General features: G+C 38.4%; 1 protein-coding gene across 1 annotated transcript in view; it reads left to right on the top strand.

The window, feature by feature from the left end:
* Positions 1-21143, top strand: part of BOLL (boule homolog, RNA binding protein) — a 37373-nt gene extending 16230 nt beyond the window's left edge. The window contains exons 5-10 of the mRNA XM_056111899.1: positions 2342-2417; positions 2844-2971; positions 10956-11027; positions 15795-15842; positions 16762-16887; positions 21027-21143. Coding sequence (XP_055967874.1) covers positions 2342-2417; positions 2844-2971; positions 10956-11027; positions 15795-15842; positions 16762-16887; positions 21027-21143 — 567 coding nt within the window. The remainder of the gene's footprint in view (positions 1-2341; positions 2418-2843; positions 2972-10955; positions 11028-15794; positions 15843-16761; positions 16888-21026) is intronic.
* The last annotated feature ends 799 nt before the right edge of the window (positions 21144-21942 follow it).

The raw sequence follows: 21942 nt of genomic DNA, 5'->3' as shown, positions 1-21942 counted from the left end.
CTTTGTTTTATGTGAGTTTTTGTTTTAAAATACTACATTTAATATACGGGCATAGAGCGATAGCACAGCAGATAGGGCATTTGCCTTGCATGCAGCCAACATGGCAGACCCAAGTTTGATTTCCCCGCCCCTCTCGGAGAGCCCGGCAAGCTACCAAGAGTATCTTGCCCACACAGTAGAGCCTGGCAAGCTACCCCTGACGTATTTGATATACCAAACACAGTAACAAGTCTCACAATGTTACTGGGCCCGCTCGAGCAAATTGATGAACAATGGGGGACAGTGACAGTGATTTAATAAACAGTAGTTCAGCGCCAACAGTGCTAACTCATAGTTGAAAAATGAGCTCGTCTAACATACTTTCTTCATAAGATACATGATGATCAACTTGTCTTAGTAATACCATTTTAGTACTATGCTTGTGGGTCATTTAAAATAGCAAAATCAGGGGCTGGAGCGATAGTACAGCAGGTAGGGCATTTGCCTTGCACGTGGTAGACCTGGATTCAATTCCCAGCATCCTGTATGATTCCCCAGCACCGCCAGTAGTAATTCCTTGAGTGCAAAGCCAGGAGTAACTCCTGTGCATCACAGGTGTGACCCAAAAAGCCAAAAAAAGCAAAATCACCAACAAAAAGCACAAAAATGTAGAAAACATGGTAACATGGTATAGTACCGCCAGCAGGTCAATCTATACCTGTGAGGCGAGTGCATCAGCAGCCTGATGGCACCTTCAGACTTCCAGATACCCCAAAATTGCTGCTGTGACTTCGGCCAGACCCCAAACACTTGGGGCAAAGTTTACCAAGAAAGTAAATGGCCAAAAGTTAGGTATGTTGGAGACACACCCACAAACCACCTCCGGCTCAGCTATATAATTGGAGGCATGGCCTCTCTGGTTCCTGATCTAACTGCTTAATGGCCATGATCCCAGAGACTCAGAAACAAATCTTGAAACCCAGCAGCTTTTGGCAGAAATGTGTCCGATCCCTGCAGTAGATTACCGGCGCTGGGCCACCCCAGGTGGGAGTAGGTTTTATGCCTTGGCCTATTCCCCCTGGAGGCCCAGTGGCCACCATCCTCCAGAGGCCACTGAACAGTCAGGTTTGGGCCTGCAGTGACAAGACACACGAGGCCTCACGGGATAGGGTGGAGCCGCCCTTTCCTCCCCACCCCAACGAGACCCTGAGTCGCCGCTCACAAACAGCCTCTGGCTCCTGATCAAGCTACTTAATGGCCATAATCCCAGACACTCAGAAACAAATCTCAAAATCCAACAGCTTTTGGCAGAAATGCGTCCGGACCCCACAGTAGGTTACTGTCACTGGGCCACCACAGGAGGGACAGGGTGCTGTCCCTTCACCTGCTCCCCCTTGGCGGCTTGGTGGCCCCATCCGCCAGAGGCCATTGGACAGTCAGGTTTGGGCATGCAGTGACGAGATAGGCGGGGCCTCACGGAATGGGGGTGGAGCCGGCCCCTTCCTCCCTGTCCCAACGAGACCCTGAGTCTCCACCCATGAACGGCCTTTCTGGATCCTGATCAAGCTGCCTAATGGCCATGATCCCAGAGACTCAGGAACAAATCTCAGAACCCAGCAAATTTTGGCAGAAATCCTCCAGATTTAAGTGTTAAAATTTTGTAATTTCAAAATTGCGTGGCCACTACTGTAGCCAGCAATAGAAAACAAATTGTCTACTATTGTCTTTTCAGCAGATCTGAGTGTTGGGGTAAAATCCCAAAAAATAATGATGGGTCTGGTGTCAAAATTGTGAATGTGATCAAAGTAGAGAGAGAGTAATGTGGAAATCATCTACCCCACAGGTAGAGTGAGGGTGTGGGTTAGGGGTATACTGGGGGTTTTGGTGGTGGAGAATGGGCACTGGTGGAGGTATGGGTGTTTCATTGTATGAGTGAGACTTAAACCCGAAAGCTTTGTAACTGCTCTCATGGTGATTCAATAAATAAAATCATAAAAACAATACTATAGGATACTTAGTGTAAAAGCAGAAATGAAGACTTGTTTGACATAAGGGACCACGTTTATCAGGCAACTTGAATTTTTTACCTCTTTGCTTCTTTTAAGAAGCTAGACAAATTCCAAAATATGGGGTCTATAAATAAAGATTTGGTTATTCTGAATGAAGAATTAAGACCAGGGTTTGGATCCAAGAATCAAATGCAGATCTATTTAAGTCCAAAACATGTTTCCTCTTCCTATTCTGCTTGCTGCTTTCAAAAAAATGTTATATTGTGAGTTTTTTTATTGTTTCTCACACTTTCTTATTAAATTTATAAATTATAGTGCCAAAATAATCAAATAATTTCAATTGCTCTTTTTAGGCTGAAAAACTTAATTATAAGGATAAGAAACTGAATATTGGTCCAGCAATAAGAAAACAACAAGTAGGGATCCCTCGTATGTATTAACTAAAGTATTTTTCATTATTTTTGCAAGATTCCTTTATCAAATATTAGAATCTTGGAGTACATCATTAAAATACTGTTTTAATTAATTGTTTTAGGAAAGCTGTTAGCCAATGAATATATCTACACAAATTGCTATAATTCAGTTATTTGGCTTGTACATAAAATTTACATAAACAATGATGCTTAAATATATCTTATATGGTTACATATCTTTAAAATATTTTATGTAAAATAGTTTAAATCATAAATGTATAAGTAATTGGTTTTACAAATTAAAGAACGTTCAGAGAGGAAATTAATTTATAAGTAGAGTCCAAAGGCCAAGTGAAAATACAGCACCAATATAAACATTTTCCAGGGTTCAGAAACTATATTTTTAAAGGTTAAACACTTCCATTATTAATATTTGCTTTAGGTTCCAGTATAATGCCAGCAGCTGGAACTATGTACCTAACAACTTCTACTGGATATCCCTACACATATCATAACGGTGTTGCTTATTTTCAAACTCCAGAGGTAACTTCCGTACCACCATCTTGGCCTGTAAGTAATTTTACTTTAAAAGAATTTTCATCTATTTCTGTCCATTTTTATTTGTGAAATACTTATAGCTGACAAGTATAAATAATATAATAGTCATTTAACTATCACTCAAGCTTATAGATGATAACATCTTGACATATTTAGTTTTTTCAGTAGGAGGAAGTAAAAGATGGTAAATCCAGGGAATCTCTGTTTCCATTCACTTAATCTCTTTTCCTACTTAAATAAGCAAAATAGCTTTCTGTGTCTTACATATTTTTACTTCAAGTGTATGCAATCCTAATATAATATTGTTTGTATAGATTTAAACACTATATCTGACCTGTGGTTTAAACCATGTTTACACTTTTTTAGATCACTGCATGGTAATCTTAGTATATCCGGTTACCTATTTTGATATTTTATAATATTCGGTATACTTTCCCATTGAGACATATTTTACCCTTATTTTTTGTTGCCATTCTCATCCACCTTGTAGTATTTCAGGACAGCCAGTTTAACCTTCTTTCTCTTATGCTTGTTCTTGGGAGTGGTGTAAGACTTCTTCTTCCTTTTCTTTGCACCACCCCGAAGTCTCAAAACGCGATGAAGAGTGAACTCCTTTTGGATGTTGTAGTCCGACAAAGTACGTCCATCTTCAAGTACGTCCATTCAATTTTTGTTGAATCATCATGAGATATAGATGTCCATGATTGAGTTTCTGTCATATAATATTCCAACACTCATCCTTTCACCAGTGCACGTTTCCCACCACCAGTGTCCCCAGTTTCCCTCACATCCGCCTCCCCCTATCCCCCCCACAGCCTGACTCCATGGCAGACACTTTTCTTCTCTCTCTCTCTCTCTCTCTCTCTCTCTCTCTCTCTCTCTCTCTCTCTTATTTTCCTTTTAGGCACTGCAGTTTGCGATATTGTTATTGAAAGGGTATCATGCATATCACTTTACCTTCTTTCAGCATTCAGTTTTTGTCCAGAGTGATCATTTCCAACTATAATTGTCATATAGGTCCCTTCTCTGTCCTTACTGCACTCCTTCTTCCACCTTGTGGCAAGATTCTTACCATGAACCAGTCCTCCTGGCTCCTGTTTCTATGTTTTTGGATATTATTCACATCTCTGCTGTTGTTTTATATCCCACTAGTAAGTGCTATCATTCTGTTTGCCCCTCTTCCTCTGATTTCACTCAGCATGATATTCTCCATAACCATTCATGTATAAGCAATGTATAAAAAATTATTTCATTTTTCTAACAGCTGTGTAGTTTTCCACTGTTTAAATGTACCATGGTTTCTTTATCCACTCATCTGTTCTTGAACACTTGTGTTGTTTCCAGATTCTGGCTATTGTGAATGGTGGCATGAGCATAGGAGTGCAGATGGTTTTTCTGCATTGTATTTTTGTGCCACTAGAGTATATTCCCAGAGCAGTATTACTTGGGTCCTATGGAAGTTCAATTTCTAATTTTTTGAGGAATGTCCATATTTTTTTCCAGGAAGGCTGGGCCAATTGGCATTCCCACCAGCAGTGAGAGAAGAGTTCTTTTTCTCTGCTTCTATGCCAGCAGTAGTTGTTCTTTTTAATATGGCACATTTTACCTTTTTTTCTGCAGTCCAGGCCATAGTGAACATTCAAATCATGTATGCATTTTTGAGAATCTGTCTAGAACAGTGGTTTCAGAGTTTTTTGCTTATGCATCCTCAAACTTAATGAAAAATTATGTGTTCACATTTTAACTTAGAATCTAAAACATCAGAGTTTAAATAATTTGGACATATTGTGGATTTGCCTTAAGTACGTCTTATGAAACTACTATCACTGGATCACTTGATCACTTGACGTCCCGTTACTCATTGATTTGCTTGAGCAGGAGCCAGTAATGTCTCCATTCGCCCCTGTTGCGTGCTAGTGTAGCCTAATGGCATCTGCTCATTCTTGGAACATGAAGAGCCTCAAACCAATCATTCAAGATCTTGCCGAAGAAGTCTGACCATCTCGTAGGTGGGCAGTCATGCGATCTTTTGACGTCCCGTGGAATCCAGTCGGTAATGACTCTAGTCCAGTGGTTGTGTCCAAATCTTATTATGTGTCCAGCCCATCTGACTGAAACTACTATAGCAATAGATTTTAAAAAGCGAAAAAATTCCTGTGTGATGACAAATGCTATCTAGTTTTATTTTAGTGATTATTTCACAATATATATATTTTATTGTACACCCAGAATTGTTGTATGTCATTATATCATGATAAAAAAGAACATTTACCCTATTGTTTATTTACTTAATTAAATTAGTTCGTTGAATAGTAATAGCTAGATAAAACTTACATTCAAAAGTTCTGGATTTTTGTGGGGAATATAGACTTACATAGGGCTTACTCATGGTTCAGGGATCACTCCTAGACAGGGACCATATAGGATGCCAAGGACTGAACCCAGATCCGACAAATGAAAGGCAAGAGCCCCACCCACTGTACTATCTTTCCAACCAGGATTATTTTTAAATTCAAATTTATAATGTAAGTTAAATATGCAGTTTTGACCATAATGTAATTTAGTTTGATTTTCTGGATGAAACATTACCCTCTTACTTTTACTACTAATATGGCTACTTTTTTTTTCCTTATCTGAATTAACAACTTCTTTTTTTATTAGTGAGACATCATGAGGTACAGTTGTAGACTTCCAAATTTTTGTGCTTGGGTTTCAATTACACAATGATCAAATACCCATCCCTCCACCAGTGCCCATTTCCCACCACCATGGATCCCAGTATCCCTCCCACCCCCCATCCCCCCATCCCGTTCCGCCTCTGTGGCAGGGCATTCCCTTTTGTTCTCTCTCTCTCCTTTTGGATCCTGTGGTTTGCAAGAGAGGCAATGGGTGACAATCATGTTTGGTCTATAGTCTACTTTCAGCATGCTTTTTCCATCCTGGGAGGATCCTCCCAACAACCTTTATTTGGTGCTCCCTTCTCTATCTGAGCTGCCTTTTCCCCTAGCATGTGTGACTGGCCTCCAAGCCATGGAGTAAAATTCCTGGTACTAATCTTGGCCTAATATGGCTGCTTTTTGCTGTAAGCTCCACTTTCTCAAAGGCACTGCCCTCTTGAATCATCTAATTGTTGTTTCTCCATATAGTGTTCATATTTCAGAATAAAACATGATAGCAAGATCCAGCATAAATGAGAAGTATGCCCTTTCATGAGGAGAGGAAGGATGATAGTGAAAGGGGCCCAGAGTAGGTGGGAGTGTGGTTCTGAAAAGAAGAACCAATAGTAAATAGACATATTCAGAGTCAGTACAAATATAGAAGAAAAGTAACTACGAAGTTTTAAATCTCAAAAGTAATACTCTTAAGCTTATTTTTGATCATGTAACCCCCAATATTTCTTACTCTATCTTGATTTAACACTTTCATAAACAAACAGAAGTAGAATTTTCTATTTCTGGTGTATGAAATATCTCTCACTAAACTGTTGCCAAACAACTTTCCTAAGTATGTCTTTAGCCAACAGGTGAATGAACTTCAATTTCTCTATAATCTCGCTTTAATTTACTGGATTTTTAATTTTTCTATAACACAATTATTATGTATTATGTTGGTTTACTTTTTATTTGGGTAGTTGCTGTGATATTCCATTCTGGTTTCTTTTCCTGTGATCTCTCTTTTCATATCCTTCAAGTTTGTTAGGGTAATTTGTTTCTTTCTTACATTCGTTATATGAATTTTGTACATTGTATGTCTGTTTTTAACCTTTTAGTTTGATTTCCTGGATGAAATGTTACCTCTTCCTTTCAATACCGTCTTTTAATACATCTAATATGGCTCATCCATTAACTGTAGTTTTGTTGTTGTTCTATACAAATACTTTATTTTAATGTTGACAAATATTTTTCTTCATGACTTTGATTTCAGTATTTTTTTTATAAAAGTATAGGTATTCTCTATATTCATTTAATTGACTGATCCATCCTTATCCTCATCCCTTGTTTTGAAATGAATTTACTATCAAGTACCACATTTTTGGAAGGGACGTCTCTTTCTGGGGTCTCTAGTCTGTTTCATTGGTATATTATGCCCTCTTCTGAATTCTGTTTCAATTCCTATTATGTCCTGAGTCTTAAAATATGATAGGAAGGTTGGAGCAAGAGTATAGTGGGTAGGGCGTTTGCCTTGCACATGGCCAACCTGGGTTCAATTCCCAGTATCCCACATGGTCCGAGCACCGCCAGGATTAACCCCTGAGCATCACTAGATGTGACACACACACACACAAAAATAATAATAATAATAATAATAATAATATGATAGGGAAGTTCTCTAATTTTCTTCTTTAAGACTTTAAGACTCACCTTTGCCTATCTTTTCTTTTAGCATACATTTTATAATCCAGCTTGTTGAACTCTATGAAAACCCCATTAGATATCTAGATTATCTTAGCAAATTTGGGTATTATAATAAATTTTCATGAGTTTGAAATTTTCAAACTCATGAAAATTTAAGCCTTTGTCCATCAATAAATTTTTCCATTAAAAAATTTTCACACAGATTTTATTGTATTTACTCCTGGGTATGATAGTACTTTATTGTATTTATGAATGGCATTTTTTTAAAATCACACTACCTAACAGTCTAGGGTATAGTAATGCGTTTGATTTTTTAAATGTTGAATCAGAAAATCCTGAAACTCTCATTAAAAAGTCATTTATGTTCTGGTATGCTTTTGTTTACTTTTGTTCTTTTGCTTGTTTCTTTTTTCAAGTTGGTGTAATGTCTTTGATGCAGGATTTATGAGATAACACTATCATTCCATCTCGTGGTTTTTTCTAAGTTTTATTTAAACATCGTGGTTTACAAAATTATTCTTAATACAGTTGTTTGAGGCACTCAGTGTTCCATTACCAATACCAACACCAATGTGATCTTCCCTCCACCACTGTCCCCAGCTTCTGACACATTCCCCATGCCTGCCCTCTTAACAGGTACAAAATAATTTATTTTTTGGTTTTTGGGCCACGTCTAGCAATGCTCAGGGGGTTACTCCTGGATCTGGGTTCAGGAATTACCCCTGGCAGTGCTCTGAGAAACCATATGGAATGCCAGGTGAAACCTGGATCAGCCACATTCAAGGCAAACACACTATCCACCATACTGTCTCTCTGGCCCAAATAATTTATTTTTTATATTGCTTGTTACAACAAAATACTAAATGGAATTATCAGAAAATTGTTCAGAAAAGAAAATGTGTGAAAATTGTTATATTTCACAATGATGTTACTAAAGTCACTGTCTGAGGATTAACTGAACTGTTAGTTCCTAATTGAGCCTTCTGTGTTACTGTTTTTGCCTATTGAGCTTAGCAGCCTTCTCTGCTACTTTCCATCCAATTAGCTATACTCCTAGTAGGCTGTCAGTACTGTGGAGTTAAGAGATGTCATGCTTCCTGGCGCTCCAGAAGCTCCAGGATCTGTAGAACGAGGATGATTAGCATTCCACCCAACTCCGTAAGAGGCCCTAGAGTCTTTAACCCAAAAACTGGTGTACTTGGGAGTTTCATTGGCATACTATCTCTTCCAAGATTAGTCGTGAAGTGTGAAACTGAGCTGTTTCATCGCAGAGGCTGCAGGATGTTTGTGCGGCTGTTGGGAGCTTCTGCAGGGCGGGGACTTGGCATGCTGCGCCCTTCTGAAGAGGCCTCAGAATTTTCAGCCAGAAGACCAGACAGTGTACCAGAGAATTTCGTTCACTTGGCTTCTCTTCCAAGTTTAATCAGAATCATCTTATTCTTGAAAAAACAAACAAGTTTAGTGATTTTCCATTAAGGGATGGATGGGCGATTGGGTGAAACAGAGGGAGATTGACTGGTAGACAGACAGACAGACAGACAGATGGGCAGATGGACAGAAGTTTTTGTTAGAAGATAATTTTAGCTTTAACCAGAGTTTTTTAACCTTGTTAGAATGAGTTGATTCTTTGCTGTGAGTGATTTTTCTGTACATTTTAGGATGTTAGAAGTGTTCTACATTTGGGAATGCATAGCTAGTATGGGAGGGAAGGCATTTGCCTTTGCTATAACTGCAGCAGCTACAAACCTGACTCAAAACCCCAGTCTATGTGGTCCCCTTAACACCACTAGGGTTCACTTCTGAGCACAGAAATCAGTGACCTCAAAAACCAAGAAGTGTTACACACTTAGGAAAACCACAATATTATTCCTATTATTAGGAATAATACTGCCAAATATTCTTTAGGGACCAAAGGCATATTGGTTTAATTTTTACCCTAAATCAATTAGGAAAGTTACTTTGCTTTTCTATTTGTTTGTGGGCCACACCCAGTGGCTTAGGGACAACTCTGTGCTCAGTGCTTAGGGAATGTGGTACTCAAGGTCAAACCAAAGCCTCCAGAATGTAAAGCGTGTACTCAGCCTGTGGAGTTTCCCCACTCTTAAGAAAATTACTTTCTGATTGATAAGACATTAATCATGAAAGTACGTTGAATTTTAAATGTTCTTTTTTTTCTATATATCCTAAACTGTGATTTTCCCCCTCCTTTAAGCTTCTGTGGTAAATTTCATCATTTTTTCCCTAGTTTATTTATTATTAGCATGTGATTGTCTACAAATTGTACAGAACATTTTTTTCCTTCAGCCTTACGGTGAAATGAACATTAAAAGAGTTGTGGCCTAGTGGTAGAACACATTCCTTGCTTGTGTGGTGTCCTGTTTCAGTTTTGGGCACTGTAGCACTGTCCTCTCATTGTTCATCGATTTGCTCAAGCGGGCACGAGTAACATCTCCATTGTGAGACTTGTTATTACTGTGCTTGGCATATCGAATATGTCACGGTTAGCTTGCCAGGCTTTGCTGTGCAGGCGCTATACTCTCAATAGCTAGCTGAGCTCTCAGAGAGAGGTGGACGAATTGAACCGGGAGTCAGCCCGGGTCAGCTGTGTGCAAGGCAAGTGCCCTACCCTCTGTGCTATTGCTCCAGCCCCCCCAAAAAATTTTAAGGTAAAATTAAATCATATTAGGAAATAATTTTAATTGTTATTATTAAATCCTATTTTATCTGTGTAGTAATATCATGCTCCTTCTTTAATGATCTGGTTTCAAATAACTTATGGCTTTTGCCATTTCCTTGAATCATCAGATGTGTGCATGTTAGGTAAACTTCTTTGAGTGGGGGGACTTCCCAGCAGTGCTCAGGAGACCCAGGGGTCCCACTGGTTATTCTCAGTTCAGCACAAGATATTGCAGATCTCATCAGCCAGTGCAAGCAGGCTTCAGGGCCTGCATACCGATTGGTACTGAGGGACCTATAGGGCTGCACCCAGAAATGCTTGGTGGATCATGTGCTGCTGAGAATTGAATCAGGGCACATCTTTATCTAGGGATGTGCCCTAACTGATGTAGTATCTCTGAGCCCCTATCATATAGACTTTCTCCAAACAAATAACTTATAAATTTACCAATGAATTGATTCATCTAAATGTCAAATTAGTCAAATAGAATTTGACAGATAATTCAGTAAATATATTTTCTTTGTAAGTAACAAATGAATAGAATGTTAACTTTGTAAGTAGTGGGAAAATCAGATATGGTGATTCATTCAATCCTAAATGCTGTATCAACATCAGCGTCTACTACTCTTCTCCATAACAGAAACAGGCAGTGTCCAGTGGCCATTTTCCTCTTAGAACTATACTGTTATAATCTTTTAAGGTTGCACATCTCAGACTAAAATTAAGCTTTTCTGGTGGTGGTTTTAAGATTAGTTTGGAAATTAAACCATATAGAGTTAGGAATGCTGTGATGATTTAAATAAACAGGTAGAGTTGATTATATCAAGAGATTGAAAAATTATATTTCCAATCATAAACTATAAATTGAGTGGCATTTAAGTAACAATTCCAGAAAAATTTTATTATAAACTGCTTTAAAATTTTTTGCTTAAAATGATTTTTCTATTTTTCCTTTCTTATATAGTCACGTTCAATATCTAGCTCCCCTGTGATGGTAGCTCAGCCAGTTTATCAGCAACCAGCATATCACTACCAGGTAAACATCAAATTAAAATGAAAATGATCTTTGATACTTGCAGTTCTTTCTTAAACAACCTTTATTTTATTCTTACACAAATAGTCTAGTTAAAATCTAAAAGGTGGACCCTGATAACACTGAGGGCATTTTTCTTTTTATGAGTAAACGTGTTACACAGAAAGATATGAATTGTTCGCTTCCATTTACAAATGTAATGCCCTTAAAATTGTCACCTGGATAAGAATCTTTGTTCTTCCTTGCTACAATTTCAAGATTGATAGCTTTATCAGTTTTTATTAGTCAAAGCAATGAATGCAAAGTTTAATGAGCATTTCTATTTTTCCCTTTATAAGTAATAATTTTATTTACCAATGGCAACAAATCTACTTGTAAGTCATTTTATTTGATATTTTTATTAAAATATTTTCTTAGGTGCAGGAAGATAGTCCAAAGGACTGGAGCAAAAGCAGATGTGGCCCAGAAACCAAAAATATTTTTTTCTGAAAGATTATACACAATCTTCCCTTTTTAAATTCAGTATAAGGAACACAGACTTCAGCATATCTTGCGGATCCTAATACAGCAATGTGCCTTCCATTAGTAGTTAAAATGTTAGCGCACCGCACGGGAGCCTTGTGGAAAGCAGGTTTGAGCCGGGCTCGGGGGAGCGGCGGGGACGTCATGGGAAGGGGGGCTTTGTGGGCCGTCCCCCACGCCCCACCGAGGTCGCCAGCTGCCCCCCACGAGCGGCTCTCCGGCACGGCCACTACGCCAGGGCACAGAAACCAATCTCTTAACTAGCTAACTTTTAATAGAAATTCTTCCAGGGTCAATAAGTAAAATAGCAGAAATTCAAAACCGCGCGGCCGCTATTGCGGCCGCGCGACCTCATTTTATTCTTAAACCAAGTTGTAGAAAGCAAATCATTTCACAACGCTGTTTCAGCATGTCTGATTGGGGGGGGGGGGTGGGTCGTAAACTCTAAACAATAATTGTGCATCTTCTATCGAAATAATCTATCTAGTCAAAGTAGATAGAGTATTAACTAGAACTCATCTGCCTCACAAGAATTGGGAGGGGTGGGAGGTGGGGGTCTATTGGGGTTCGGGGTTAAAAATGAGTATTGGTAAAGGGAAATGTGTTCGGTATCTACATGACTGAGACCTAAACCCGAAAGCTCTGTAACTTTTCCCACAGTGATTCAATAAATAAATAAATTATAAAAAAAAAAATGTTAGCACAAAATTGATAGTAACTTACTTTATATAATAGGTCCATGTAGTCTTCTGATTACTTTTTTTATTTTAGAAATAAAAGACTTTATTTTAAAGAGACAATAAAGATTAAAATATCTATTATTAAATAGTAAAACTAATCTTAAGAAAGTAAAGTCTTGCAATAAGTACCTTAAACGACTTGACTTTTGAAGGGGAGAGGGTGGGATAGGACCAAACCCAGCAGTGCTCAATGGCTATTCCTGCTCGATGCCCATATGTGATCATGGGAATTTCAACTAGGGTCAGCTGCATGCAAGGCAAATACCTTAACCTCTATACCAGCTCTCTTGCCTCAAGACCTTCTTTTTTTGTCACGGTCATGGTCACGGTCCTCCCGTTGTTCATCGATTTGCTCAAGCGGGCCCAGTAACGTCTCCATTGGAGACTTTGTTGTTACTGTGTTTGGCATATCGAATACATCACGGGTGGCTTGCCAGGCTCTGCCGTGCGGGCGAGATACTCTCGGTAGCTTGCCGGGCTCTCCGAGAGGGGCGGAGGAATCGAACTCGGGTCGGCCATGTTGGCCGCTTGTAAGGCAAACGCCCTACCGCTGTGCTATTGCTCCAACGCTCTTTTTAAATGTCATTTTTATTTTAATATAATTCACATTCTGTCAACTCACCTATTGGACAGTAGAGTGAATTTTAGTAAGTTCAGTTATGCAGCCATTTCTAAAACATTCAACTTAGAAAAAAATATCAATTGTTATACTAGTAGAACATTTAATCAATTTTAGAACCACTCCACCAAAGTAGGAAAAAATAATGCATTAGATTAGCAGTCTTCCCCTACCCCCTAAACTTTATTTGTTTTTATTAATAATGCTATTTGTTCAGCCATTGATTATGCTGATTGAATTAGGCATGAACTCCACATTACTTTTTTTTTAATTGTATCACCATGAGATAGAGTTACAAAGCTTTCATGTTTGAGATTCAGCCACACAATGATGAAACACCTATCCGTCCATCCGTGCACATTTTTCACCACCCACATCCCAGTCCTTACTCTGCCTCTATGGGAGACAATTTCCCCAATACTCTTCTCTAATTTGGGGCATTATGTTTTGCTCTGAATTTCCCACCATTCAAGCCTACCTGCCAGGGGCAGACGCTAGAGAATTTATTTTCCATTACTCATTTTGAATATCATGAGAGCTCACACAGGTGCAATTGTAAATGTAAATTTCTAGATTGTAAATGGTTGGGTTCCAGAGACATCTCTGTATGGCACTAATCCATTTTGGGATTCAATTGGGAGTCTCTGGTTCAGGGCTCTTGGTGCGCTAAAGTGGCGCCCGGAGACAAATTGTGGGCATGACAGCCAGTCTGCTGGGTGGATGGGGACCCGGGTAGGGAAGGCCCAGGTCCTCTACCACTATGCAGCCTGGAGATTCAGTCCTGGAACCTGCATACCTGGGCCTTGCTTGTGGAAGCTCTTTGCCACGGGGATTCCATCTGGAGTAGGCAGGCTGACTGCACTTGCTCCATCTGGGGTTCCCCAGTGAAATTTACCGGGTATATCTGCTAAACCTTAAGGGGTCACCAGTAGTATACTTTGTACAAATTTGCCCATTTCATATAGTTGGAATCCACAATATAAGATCTTCTATGGCTGGCGTCTCTTTAGAGATGATATGCAATCACTATGTTCTTGGTATTTATCCACATGCTGGTATGTATGAAAACTTTGTTTTTATGGCTAAATAATATTCCAATGTATGACTTTGTTTACCCATCAGATGCTAGCCATTCAGGTGATTTTTCTCTCTGGCTCTGATAAAGATCTTTAAATACTCAAGTACACATATTTATATGCACATTTTTATTTTTTATGTCTTACGCCTGAGAGGTATTCCCATTCCAACATTTGAAAAAATGTCATAGTTTTTTTTTAATGCTGCATGAGAAGTTTCTGAGAGTTCTAATTCCTTCATATCTTTACCAGTGCTTATCAAACTTTTTTATTGTACCCAGGTTAGTGGATATAAAGTGGTACCACACTGTAGCTTTGATTTATTTCAAAGATTAATGATATTGAGTATATGTTGATGTGCTTATTGACCATTTATATATCTTTAGAAAAATATCTATTCATATTCTAAACCCTTTATTAGGTTTGTTTCTTTGTTACTATAAGACTATTATATATTCTAAGTTACTAGAATATATCACTGTCACTGTCTTCCCGTTGTTCATCGATTTGCTCGAGCGGGCTCAGTAATGTCTCCATTGTGAGACTTTTTGTTACTGTGTTTGGCATATCGAATACATCATGGGTAGCTGGGCAGTCTTTGCCTTGTGGGTGAGATACTCTCGGTAGCTTGCCAGGCTCTCCAAGAGGGGTGGAGGAATCGAACCCAGGTCGGTCGGCTCTGTCTCGTGCAAGGCAAATGCCCTAATTTGAAAATATTTTCTCCCCTTTTGTGGGTTTATTTTGACTTTAATGGTGTTCTTTGCAACACAAATGTTTTTTCCCCCACTACCTGGAGTTGAGCCCAGGGTTTCATGTATACTCTAGCACTGAGTTACAATCCCACTACAAATATTTATTCCTTTTCTTTTCCCATTCCATAGGTTTTCTTTTTATTTCCTCTCAATCCACCCTTTCCCCTTACCTTTCATTGTTGTTGAAATGAACAGGGGTTGAAATGAACAGGGCTTACACACACACACACACACACACACACACACACACAGCTGTGATACCAGTTTTTATCTGTGGTGCTCACCTAGGGTCACACAATTGTCATGGTGCTTGCATACAATGCTTAGTAAGGTTTGTACTCATTTAGCTTTGATGCTTTACATGCTCATCAAAGGTTACACTTTCCAGTCGTGGCATTCGCACATCTTTTTCATTTTGATGCTCACTGGAAGGGTCACAACCTTTTTGTGGTACTACGTACACCTAGCTGGAGTATGGCCAGAATTGTTTAATGAGCAGGGGATCTCAGACAGCAGAGGTCCCAGGATAGCATTAGGTACAAGTGGAACGACCACTTGGTGGCAAGGCAGCATTCTAAGCTACTGCAATATTCTGCCACATGCCATGTTTTTCATTTTAATGAAGTCTAGTGTGTTTCTCTTGTTGTTCAGTTGCTTGTACTTTCAATGTTAACAATTTTTTAAAATAGCACAATTCAGCACCATAACATTTTATATCTATGTTTTCTCCTATGATTTGTATATTCGCTCTTAATATTCTGGTATCTGATACATTTAAAATTAATTTTTGAATACACTTTAAAAGTACAGGAGTCGGGGGCTGGAGTGATAGCACAGCGGGTAGGGCATTTGCCTTGCACATGGCCAACCTGGGTTCCATTCCCACCATCCCATATGGTCCCCTGAGCACCGCCAGGAGTAATTCCTGAGTGCAGAACCAGGAGTAACCCCTGAGCATCGCCGGGTGTGACCCAAAAAGCAAAAAAAAAAAAAAAATGTACAGGAGTCTAGTGTCGTTTTTTTCTAACCTGAATGAGCTCTCTTTTTTATTTTCATGTTAGGCCCCTACCCAGTGTCTACCAGGACAGTGGCAGTGGGGTGTTCCTCAGGTAAATATTAACTTTTTCAATGTATTTGTAAAAATTCACAATTGTTAATGTTGGGTCAATTTAAGATCTCTCTTTTCTGTTTAGTAACTATATCTGTAGCAGTTGATCACTATTTCTTCACATAATTTTTTGAAACTAAAATGAGATCATTTTAAATGAAAGCATTTTATAAATGGGTATTGTATACACATGGGGAATTGTTTTTTACCATTAATACTACCAGAGAATTTAGCATTGACATTACTTGCTTTTGCTTCAGCCTGAGTTTTGCTTCTAAATCATTCATTTTTTATTATGATTATAAATAACATAGCACAAAAAATTGTTTAATGACATTGCCCATTTACATGGGGAGACATAAAGCTGATAGATTATGCTATTAAAACCTTAATAGTGAGCTTAATATAATTATCTTAATTTATGAATGAAGTTCTGAACCACTAACACCTTTTTTTTAATATCCAAACTATTTATTTATTTGTAATTTTCATTAGTGAAACACCATGAGGTACAGTTGTAGACTTACAAGTTTTTGTGCTCGGGTTTCAGTTATACAATGATCGAGTACCCATCCCTCCACCAGTGCCCATTCTCCACCACCAATGATCCCAACAGCCCTCCCACTCCCCCATCCCCCCATCCCACCCCGCCTCTGTGGCAGGGCATTCTCTTTTGTTCTCTCTCTTCTTTGGGGTGCTGAGAACCACTAAAATCTTAATATTTACCATGACAAAGTTCTTTACTGATACTTATAAAATTGGAATTTATAACAACCTAAAGTTTCCTGGTTTGTTGCTAAGATACTACACTATTTCTGAAAGAAGAACTTTAAGAAAATATTTCTATGATTTATAGGATAGTCATTCAATTTAATTCAAGTTAATCATATTTGAATTTAAAATGTGATTTTCTGTTTCAGTCTCCTACATCTTCTGCTCCATTCTTGTATCTGCAACCTTCTGAGGTTATTTATCAGCCAGTAGAAATTGCACAAGATAGTGGATGTGTTCCTCCACTGTCTTTGATGGAAACTTCAGTTCCAGAGGTATGTGTTAGTATTAAACTAAGTACACCTACTTCATATTAATACTTTTTTCCGGGGGGGAAGGATAGGGGGCGAGGTTGGCGTCACTCCTAGCAGAGCTCAGAGACTACTCTGAGCACCTAGCAGAGCTCAGAGCTCTGTAGTGGGAGACCATCCAGCAGTACTCAGGATCTAACCCTGATCTAACCCTGGTCTCCCACATGCACAGCATGTGCTTCGCCATGTGAACTCACTCCAGTTTAGCATTTTTTCTTTTTAAAAAATATTTGTAAGGGGCAAGGAGATGTACAGCAGTTGGGTATATCCCTGGAATCCAGCCAACCTACGGTTCAATCCCCAGCAAAATATGGCTTTCTCAAGCATTTTCTGGTATAGCCTGCCTTGCAAGCACTTCCATGGTGACCCAGGTGATCTCCAGCACCAGGCTGCCCAAGCAGCACTGCATCCTTAGGCCCCTGCATTGAACACTGATCTAGTTGGCAGAATGGTCCCCAGGCCTCCTGAGCACCACTTGGGAACTACAACAAAAAGTTGGAGTTACATGTATATAATATGTGAGACCCAGGGCTTGATACTCAGCAACACACAAAATAAAATAATTAAAATATTTGTTCACGGCTCTTATTGAAGTTTCATCTTATATTTTCTTTATTTGCTGATCTTCCCATATTTCTGCTTTTGCTTCCAAACACTCTTAAAGGATCTGTGAATGTCTTTCTGAACACTAAACTTCAGGGAAATTTGTATCCTTCCAGATGTCTGAGGAGATTTCCTAATCTTTCCTTAATCTAAACTGCACAGTATCTGTAAGATATTCTGTGTTGTTTACATATTTATAGATCATATGTGCATCTTTGTTTAATATATAATGGCATTTTTTAAAAACTTTTCATTGTCCTTTTTCTCCTGGCCTTCAGGGACGGGTTAGTAAAGTAACAATGCTTTTAAATTTCATTTTTAGTCAGAATCTACTTTGGGGTGTGAATGGGGAGTAAGGGTGCCGCCCAAGGGATGTTTGGTGCCTCAAGACTATACCTGGCAATGCTCTGCTTAAAGGAACATGATGTTGAAAGAGATTGAACTGGAATTGGTCACAGAAGGAACTGGAGTTAGCCATAGGTAAAGCATGTATCTTAACCCCAGTACTATCTCTCTGGACCCCAAAATCTACTTTTTGTTTGTTTCGGGACAAACCTGACAATGCTCAGGGGTTACTCCTGACTCTGAGCTCAGGAATTACTCCTAGCGGTTCCTCAGGAGTAAAGATATGATAGTAATATGGGATGCCAGGGATCTAACTCGGGTCAGTCCTATGTAAGACAAGAGCACTACCCACTGTACTATCACTCCAGCCCCTCTACTTTTGATATTAAATAATATTTATATTTTTATAGTTGAGGCTAAGTATCATGTTTATTCACTTTTTAGTGCAAGTTAATGTTTTCAATATATACTAGTTTTTAACTTAATATTAATTCCCATGATCTTTCCATATAAAATTACATATGCATTCTTTTATTTTAATGTTTTGGTAGAACGTATAGCCTACTAAGCTATAAATTAATGAATAGAGTGTTATTAAAAAATGCAGGACTTACTCATGTGAGTTTAATATATTATCACTTATCACTTATTTTAAAGGTTATTTTCCCCCTCCCTTACTCTTAGAATACAACTTTGCCTTCTTCTCTCAAAGTAGAAACTCCTTGGTAAGAACAGCTCATTTAACACACTCCTTGAAACTCTTTCTGCCCTTCTTTTCATGATACTGTTCTAAATAAATTTTTACATCTTATTTTCCTATATATGCAGATCTTTTTCTCATTGTTTAATATTTAAGGTTTCATTTTTTTTGTCCTACATCCTCACTGATGTTACCATATCCAAATGTCTAGCCCCAGTTCATTAAGTTTTCTACCTACACAGTGATAATAGCCAATATGACAGTAGCCATTATTTACATGTGGTTATTAAGCACTCTGAAATGGGTGTAGTCTGATGCATTGTTTGATTGGTTTTGTATGTTTTTTTGTTTGAGGGTCATACCCTGCTGTGCTTAGGGCTCACTCCTGTTCCATGTCAAGGATCACTCCTGGTGAGGACTTTGGGGACCATATGTGGTACCAGAAACTGAACCCAGATCAGCTTCATGCAAGACACATACCTTACTCACTGCATTCTTGGGCCCAAGATTAGCTCCAGGTGCAAAATATGTACCAAATTCTGAAGACTCAAGATAAAAATGTGAAATTTTTTAATAATTTTATATCGCTTAGGCCCAAATATATTTTAATGTATTAGTTTAAATAAGGCATTTTACCTTTTTTTACTTTAATGTCTACTTTAAAAGATTAAATGACGTATCTCACTTTGTTTCTTTGGGTTTTTTTTTCTTTTTTTTTTTTATTAGTGAAACACCATGAGGTACAGTAGTAGACTTACAAATTTTTGTGCTTAGATTTCAATAATAATATGATCAAATATGCATCCCTCCACCAGTTCCCATTTCCCACCACCACAGGTCCCAGTATCCCCCCCTTCCCACCCTGCCTCTGTGGCAAGGCATTCCCTTTTGTTCTCTCTCTCCTTTTGGGTGTTGTGGTTTGCAAAAGAGGCATGAGTGGCAATCATGTTTGGTCTGTAGTCTACTTTCAGCATGCTTCTCCCATCCTGGGAGGATCCTCCCAACATCCTTTATTTGGTGCTCCCTTCTCTATCTGAGCTGCCCTTTCCCCTAGAATGCCTGGCTGGCCTCTAAGCTATGGAGTAATCCTCCTGGTACTGATCTCAGCTATTCTTGGGTATTAATCTCCTATTTTACTACTTTATATCCCGCAGATGAATGCAATCTTTCTATGTCTATCCCTCTCTTTCTGACTCATTTCGCTTAGCATGATACTTTCCATGTAGTACCACTTGTATGTAAATTTCATGACTTCATCTTTTCTAACAGCTACATAGTACTCCATTGTGTAGATGTACCAAAGTTTCTTTAACCAGTCATCTGTTCTTGGGCACTCGGGTTTTTTCCAGTTTCTGGCTATTGTAAAGAGTGCTGCAATGAACAAACAAGTGCAGGACGTATCTATCTCACTTTGTATTTCATTGAGCAGTGCTGTTCTTGAGTCTTCTTAACTGTGAACAGTGCACCTCTACTAGAAGTGATAGAAGTACTACAGATTTTGTTAAAAACGTAACTTTCCTTGAATTCTCACACAATTTCATAAACAATTTCATAAATATCAACTTTCTATTTTTTATTCCATGTATTACTGAATGGTAATGCCATCTGCTGACAGACTATGAATCATTTATATATTAGATCCCTGCTACTTCCTCTGTTCAGTTCTGGTTTAGTATATAATTTTTCTTCCAAACAACCGGGATAGATCCAAAATGAGATATGTTCTTAGTTTCTTCAATGCCTTTGTGCGTACTACTCCTTCCTTCTTTCCCTAATTCTCTGGTCAATATTCCACTCTAGGGGTCAGAGTGATAGTACAGCAGGGAGGGTGTTAGCCTTGCTCATGGCTGACCGGAGTTTGACCCCCGGCATCCCATATGGTCCCCCAAGTACCACCAGGAGTAATTCCTAAGTGCAAAGCCAGGAGTAACCATTGAGCATTGCCCTGGGTATGACCCAAAAATGCCAAAAAATAAGAATCCACTCCACTGAAAAACTTTCTGTGACTAGCTACTCAACTTTCCCTTTTTTCAGTGAAGCAAATAGTTTTAATTGAAATGTACTTAGAAGATGTGGGAGGAAAGAAAGAGAGAGAGAATATGGGTTCCTCCCAAGGGGAAAAGACCTGTACACAAAAAAGCTAGTAAAGATACATGAGCTAATAAAGACACAAGAGCTATGTGTTCAAGAGAAAATACGAGCTTATAAGTATAAGCCCACTTTTTTAAGTTAAATCAGGTCATTTTGTTTACTTTTTCTCCTATGCATCACCTATACATGTCTCATAAGTAATAATTTTGAATATCTGTCTGGCCTGGTTCAGATCATAAGATAGCTGCGGATAAGAAATGTATACTGCATGTTTTTATCCATTATAGAGCAAATGGAGAAAATGCTAAATAAACGTTTTACTTTGCATAAATGAAAAGCAGTAATTTTCTTCTTTTTGTCATAGCCTTATTCTGATCATGGAGTTCAAGCAGCATATCACCAGGTTTATGCTTCAAATGCCATTGCTATGCCTGCGCCTGTGATGCAGCCTGAACCAATTAAAGTAAGAAGCTTATTTTGATTTTTTTCCTTGTCAGATTTTAAGTTTTCCAAATGTCTCTTCTAAAAAGGAACAAGTTTGCTATTCATATCACATTTCTGATCAGAAGCACAAAAATTTGTAAACTCTTTAATGTGCAGGAATTGCAATTCTAAATTGAATATAATTCCCACCATTCTTGAACAACTTATAAACCATACATGGTCAAATAAATTTATTTACTGTGGTAAAACCTATAACTTGAAGTTTGACATTTCATTACACAAATTGAAATTCTGTACACATTACACAACATCTTTCTATTCCTGCTTCTCCCAACCCCTAGTAACCTCTGATATACTTTATCTCCAAGAGTTTGCCTAAGTACTTTATATATTTATTTTCATTATTTTTATTAATGGTATGTGACATTTATAGGGAGATGAAAAGAATTAATCATCCTCTTTTCCAAGTTCTGTTGCTTCCTAAATCAGATACCCAGACCAAAGGTGGTAATCTAGTTTGATTCAAAAGTGGCAATCTACTTTGATCTATACATATGCTAAATATTTTGACTGAATTTCAACATATTCTATAGCAGGAAATTTAGTTTATTGACCTACTTTCTTAGTAAAGCTCATATTTTCACTTTAAGGATTAGGGGAATGGGTTATATATCTAGTAAAGAAACATAGATTAGGTTGGAGAGATAGTACAGGGAGGATCTTGTATACTTTGCTTTGCCAACCCCAGTTGAATCCCTAGTTCAATTCATGACACTGAATATGGTCCCCCAAGCACCACCAGATGTGATCCCTGAGCACAGAGTGAGGGGTAAGCA

Source organism: Sorex fumeus, unplaced genomic scaffold, assembly GCF_029834395.1.
Source record: "Sorex fumeus unplaced genomic scaffold, SorFum_2.1 ptg000014l, whole genome shotgun sequence".
NCBI classification, from domain to species: Eukaryota; Metazoa; Chordata; class Mammalia; order Eulipotyphla; family Soricidae; genus Sorex; species Sorex fumeus.
This window is presented reverse-complemented; position numbering and strand designations above follow the sequence as displayed.